Source organism: Amphiura filiformis, chromosome 15 (assembly GCF_039555335.1).
Source record: "Amphiura filiformis chromosome 15, Afil_fr2py, whole genome shotgun sequence".
NCBI classification, from domain to species: domain Eukaryota; kingdom Metazoa; phylum Echinodermata; class Ophiuroidea; order Amphilepidida; family Amphiuridae; genus Amphiura; species Amphiura filiformis.
The window spans coordinates 21,022,164-21,028,565 of NC_092642.1; the positions used below are offsets into that span (position 1 = coordinate 21,022,164).

At 35.2% G+C, this 6,402-nt stretch overlaps 1 protein-coding gene across 1 annotated transcript; it reads left to right on the top strand.

Moving 5' to 3' along the window:
- The first annotated feature begins 1,235 nt into the window (after positions 1 to 1,235).
- On the top strand, positions 1,236 to 1,865 carry LOC140170786 (BTB/POZ domain-containing protein KCTD21-like). The gene has a single exon (XM_072194009.1). The coding sequence runs from the start codon at positions 1,236 to 1,238 to the stop codon at positions 1,863 to 1,865; it is 630 nt and encodes a 209-aa protein (XP_072050110.1).
- Positions 1,866 to 6,402: the final 4,537 nt, after the last annotated feature.

Consider the following 6,402-nt stretch of genomic DNA (forward strand, 5'->3'; position numbering starts at 1 on the left):
GCTGTTAACAGAATATAATATAAAAACGTATGCTAATGTGAACGGTTTACAGGTGGATCATGCTATTTCACATGTTTGTCAATATGTGGGGATCACGATGAGAAGTTATTTATTACTCACAATTTCAAAGCCCTGTCATTCATAGACCCCTCCTTTTGCAAATATCTGGGATTTCCCCCCAAAGCTCTATATCCATTGATAGCACTGTGGATGAAGTATATTACCTCTGAAAGCACCGTGGATGAATTATATCTATCTTTGATAGCACCGTGGATGAAGTAGAACTACCTCTGATAGCACTGTGGATGAAGTAGAACTACCTCTGCTAACACTGTGAATGAAGTATAATGTATACCTCTGAAAGCACTAGCTGTGGATGAGTTAGATCTACCTTTGATAGCACCGTGGATGAAGTAGAGCGACCTCTGATAGCACTACAGATAAACTTAAACTACATTTGTTGCACTCTGAATGAAGTAGAATTACCTCTGATAGCACTGAAGATGAAGTAGAACTACCTCTGATAGCATTGAAGATGAAGTAGAACTACTACATGTATAGCACTGTGAAGGAAATTAAACTACCGCTGATAAACATGTAGATGAAGTAGAAAAGCAAAATGCTCAAGCCAAACTAAAAGCTTATGTAAGCAAGCTGCCTGTATATATGAAGAGAAAGGAAAGAAACAACGTAAATATGAAGTCCAGCACTTTTTAAGTTTCAATGGCTTAAACTGGAACAATGGATCCTGTCATCCCATTCGCTAACAACCTTTCATAGCAACTGCGTTATACAGATAGATATGGACATATTTGATATTTGATGATTAGTACATGTGGCAATAGGGCACTTGAAGTGACATACAAAAGCGCAAGAAAACTTGAGAGAATAATGATAGTAGTATTGGTAGTAGCTTCAATTAAAATTAATCAGTTTTGAGTTCCTGTGGCACATTGGAGCAATTGTGCCCTATTTGAATTGGGCATAATTTGGCGTCGATAGGACACCGTACGGAAGGAACTACTTCCTGAGTCATACCATCATTGATGCTAAGAAGGCGGCATGTGCTGTTTTATAGATGTATGTGTGCTGTTGTGTGCTCACCACTCAATTCACTGATTTGTTATATTATATAAATTATAATTTCTCTCTTATCCCCAATTGAAACAGAAGTATATTTCTAGAGGATCTACTACTCAGAGATCGAACATTTATTAATGACTCAAATTTGTAAAATGGCTGAAATCGTTAAGCTTAACGTTGGAGGTGTCATTTACACTACATCACGGTCAACATTGACTAAATATCCAAACTCTATGCTCGGTACTATGTTCAGTGGACGCTTACCAACAACAAAAGATGAATACGGTAACTATTGGATTGATGGAAATGGAGATATATTCCGCTATGTGCTTGAATTTTTACGACGTGGTTGTCTGATGGTTCCAGATCACTTTCAGGATTTTGAAATCCTGGAAAAAGAGGCTGATTTTTATCAGCTCCCTGAATTAATCCAGGCAGTGAATGCAATTAAATGTAAAAATGCTGACACAGAGGAAGGACCATTGCAGTACCTTGTAGTCAAGACTAGTGAATTTAATTCACGTTATCCTTGTGTAAACATTTTTGGACCAACAGACGAACTTGAGAAATTAGTTACATCATTTTCTCAGTATGACGCAGGTGAGGTATCATCTAATGGTTCAAAGATCAAATTTAGCGGCTATAGTAATTACAGTATTCCCTTGATTGCTATGAAAGTTGAAATACTTAATTTAGGCTTCAGTATCTGTCAGAACATGAATGGTGATATTGAAAGCCACGATCTAGAACAGGGAAAGGTGTTTTGGTTTGTCAAGAAGTGAATCTCAGAACATGGACCATATTATAGAGACAAGAGACCAACAGGCCGAGGGATTAAAAAGACAATTGTACAAAGCTGAATCATCAAATGAACATATACATGTACTCCAGGAAAGTACTTCTTTGGCATGTACATGGTCGAATCCAACCAAAAGTGTCCACGGGCCAAAAATAAAAGTCCGAAATAAAAATGTCTCCACAATTTTTTCCTTTTGCCCATTGATTGATGACAAATTGGCCTTATAGGAACCAAAAGTGCCATTACTAATCTTGAAAAATAAATCCAGGACGTGTGATAGTAAATGTGATATCAAAACCCAATGTTACCTACGAATACCACTAGGATGCTTTCACTATCGCAATACTAATCAACCTAAAACAAATGGAATATTCCCATTAACGCTTTTTTCGTGTAATGTAGACCACAGGGTGTCAGGAAAATGCTAACTCAACCAGAAAATATTTGTTTTTATTTTTATAACGTGATCAATATGATCTTAGTCAATTTATGCTAGTTTATTTTTGAAAATGAAGTTTAGGTCAGTTTCTGTATTTTATTTATTAAATGAGTATGAATCAATTTACACATTGTATAAGAACGAGTATGATATATGTTTTCAAGAATATTAGGAATTATACGCATACACCTAACGCTTTATACAATGAAAAGGTGAAGAAACCCGGGTATTCGTAGGTAACATGAGCGATTTAACAATATCTATATTGAGTTTATAGGTTTAAATTTTGCTATTATGGTAATGAATTAATAAAATGGTAGTTTTAGATCCCTTTCAGATGGTACGTCCAAATGAATAAATGCCATTACCTTAGATCAAAATTTTTTTGATGCTTTTAGCAAGATTTTGACCACTTCATTTTGATATACAAGTAGTTAATCAGCAATTTTTCATAATAAATAATTGTTGAATGAATCCGTATATGGGTAATAATAGTGTCCTGGGGTACCGCTTAAAGTTTTTGACAATTAATTTCCATTGGTAGGGACACTTCATTACACATGTCATATATTATGCTGTATTCGTAAGTAACATTTCAGTATTTGTAGGTAAGAATTAGACTTTTGGTGGATATCGCAATCAAAACTTCATTTTATAAAGCACTTTGAATGTATTATTTTCTTTATGTGCGTTTATTGATACTTTAGACCCTATCATGTATTAATAATGTCGGTTCACAACGGTTGAAAGAGGATTGAAGAAAGAAACAAAGACACTAAAGTGACTTTAATTTGCTTAATTGCACACAAATCGCTTAAAACCGTTATTGCAGACTTGTAAAGTCCATCTTGGAGGCAGTTACGTCTTGTGGCCTTTCGTTTGAGGGCAACTACAATTAGCTTTATACCAGGGTCCATCAATGTGTTGTCTAGATCATGAGACAACGAGAACAGTCGTTTTTTCCATGGTATTCGTTGGTAACTTTAGCGAAAACGTCAAAAGTTACCTTCGAATAAATCAATTTGGACACAAATTACTAAGAAACCAGAAGGTCGGTAAACATTTAAAATGAAGCACACATGACAGCTGACAAATCCAAGTATTTATCCCCTTCTAATCTTCTTTGAATCTGATTTTTCTTTCAAATGAGCAGACCGTCGTCTATTTCAGTACATATTTTTCACCAATTAAGCCGTATTCGGTTTTGCATGGTGGGCATGTATGTGAATTCGCAACTTTCATTGACATATGATTTGATAGCAAACATACAGGCCTTCGTTATGTACCAATATGGGCATTGGCATGAATGGCGGTGTTTCACAATACTGTCATGATGCCAAAAGTGTATTCGTAGGTAACATTCGGTTACCGAAATTTACCTACGAATACTTGCTTTTATTGTTGACATCTCAGAAATATTTAAACGCAGGTTATTGAAACTTGGTAGAAATAAAGAGTGTTTTACCCTGCACCTATTGCTTAACTATTGTTTACTATTCTCTCACTTTGTGGAAATGGCACAGCTTTTAACATGTATTCGGAGGTAATGCATATTTTTTACCAAACCTACCTTTGTGCCATTTAGAATTTCTGGCAGCTAAACACAATAATAAAGATATCCGAATGCAATGCATTTCAGTATTGGACATATCAAAGCTTGTATCAATTGCGCATTTATTAGTGATTTCCATTTTTTAAAGATATATCTAGTGCTATGAAAAATTGTATTCGTAGGTAATGTAAAAAATACCACTCAAAAAATTATCACAAAAAAATTCATAATTATGTACAAATATGTGAAAAATTGAACAGGCAATCTTTGAATACACACCTTTCAGGAAATCAATTTAGATTCAATCCAATGACTTCTTTTCATAACTGATTTAGATGTTTTTAAAAATACTTGAAGAAATATTTTGAAAAAATGGGTAAAAATAGCATGTTTTTGGGTCTCTGTGTCTAAGTTTTTCACAGAAGGGGTCTTATTATATATGGCGCGAAGCGTATGATCAAGGCGAATAAACACAATACAAAAACGAATGTCAATTGATTACTACTTTTAAGTTATGGCCCTGAACATGCCGTGTACACTTTTCGTTGGATTCGACCACATGTCATGTATGTTAAATACGTTATATTACACCTGCATAACTAAGTTATTGCATAAAAAGGGTAAAGACTAAAAACAATATTGTAGACCTATAACATTAAAAAAGTCAGTCTGTGTTTTTCCCACAATAGACATGATAGATTGACATGACTTTTGGTACTATAAGGATATTGACAATTTCGTGATCCACACCCTCATCTCCACTTTTATAAAAAAAAAATGTTTTGGAAACAATTTGTTAGGAAACATATATCCAAATGTGTACATATTTTCTGTTAACAGAACAAAATGGCATATGGAGCCTATGATACATATAATTATGCATAATTCGCAAACGCAAAATTTTAATCAACTGAAATTTGGTTAATGAGCTTTTTTTCGTGGATATCAAAAAAAACATTAAAAAGAGGATGCTAGAATCACGAAATATTCCTTTAATGTAGAGAAAAGTACATAAAAATAAGGTGCGACATTGTATTAAACTACCTGAATTTACAATCAACTTGAGTTGATCCAACTTCTATTGCCACGGATGTTACAGATATTGGTTTATAGCAGGTATTAGCAGCATATGTGACCATCCAGCACAACTGAGCCCTTAACATGCTTAAGTCGCCAATCATCATTTTTGAGATATTCAACCAAAATATTCTGCCTGAAATTAGCTTTAAAATGATGTATATCATGTCTATAGTGTTTGACATTTAAGTAGTGAAAAATCAATAAAACAGTCAATAAATCCTTTGTTTCCTATTGTTTATTGTTAAGTTCAATGGAGCATATCTCAATAGTGGCACTGGAGACATCCGGGCTCAGTTGTGGTGGATGGTCACATATTAGAAGCTACAATATTAGGGACCGTTCATAAATACTTTGGTGGGGGGGCTGGGCACTTGAAATTTTTGGAGTCAAACTTTTTGCCCCCCTCCAGAGAACCTAAAACTTTTTTGACCCCCCTCTTTATACATACAAAACTTTTTTGACCCCCCCCCCCCCCATTTTCCAAGAGGTTAAAATACAGTCTGGGTAGGGGGCTACTCCATTTGTGCAAACTCTTACAATCATAGTTACAATTATAGGCCTACATGTTTGTTCATACATTTTTTTTTATAATAGGCCTGTTTCCTAAAAACATGAGTTGAAGGTGTTTTTCACATGCTGTGACTTGTATGAAGTTTAATTTCAATTTATGCATTCTAATTTTTGGAAAATACATGTTTCATTCGTATAACCAATAATCAAATCAATAAATAAAAGTAACACCAAAAAGAGAAATTGACAGTGGCATAGCTAGGGCTTGTGGCACCCAAGGCTAAGGATAGATGTCGTTCCTGATTCTTGAAATGGGCCTACCACTAATTGATTTTGGTTATAATGAAGCTGAATATCGGTCTTAAATTAATCTTTCAAATGACTTTGTCCTGAAATGCGCGTGAAGCGCGCAAAAATTTTGACTTTCATCCCTTAGAGGGGCGCAGAATCGATGCTGAATTGGTCAATTCGGCGCCCCCTAAGAGTGGCACCCAGGGCACATGCCCCCAATTTCCCCCCGTCGCTATGGCTATGTCACTGGAAATTGAGGGCAACATCTGGGCACATACTCAAGATTTTTAATAATTTTAACTATTAAAACTATTAATTATTAACTATTATTTTAACTATTAGTCTTAAAAGACTTGTTTATCAGGGGCGTAGCCAGCTTTCTTGGACAGGGGGGCAAAATATAAATTTCGGGGCAAAAAAATGCTGGTTGCATCATTTTGACCCGGTATTATCAGTGGGATACATACATATACCCTTTTCTTATAGCGACTGTAGAATACATGTAAAGTCTTTCAGATTCCAAAACGGCTTTAATGGGATACCGGTAATGAGCGCGCGTAACACGCCAAAAATGTATTTTACACTATTTTTGGTCATAATGGGGGTAAAAAAGGGGTTTAATTGGTACATATGCGCGCGTAGCGCGCA

Coding starts and splice junctions, on each gene's coding strand:
- LOC140170786 (XM_072194009.1), top strand. CDS start 1,236: ATGGCTGAAATCGTTAAGCTTAACGTTGGAGGTGTCATTTACACTACA.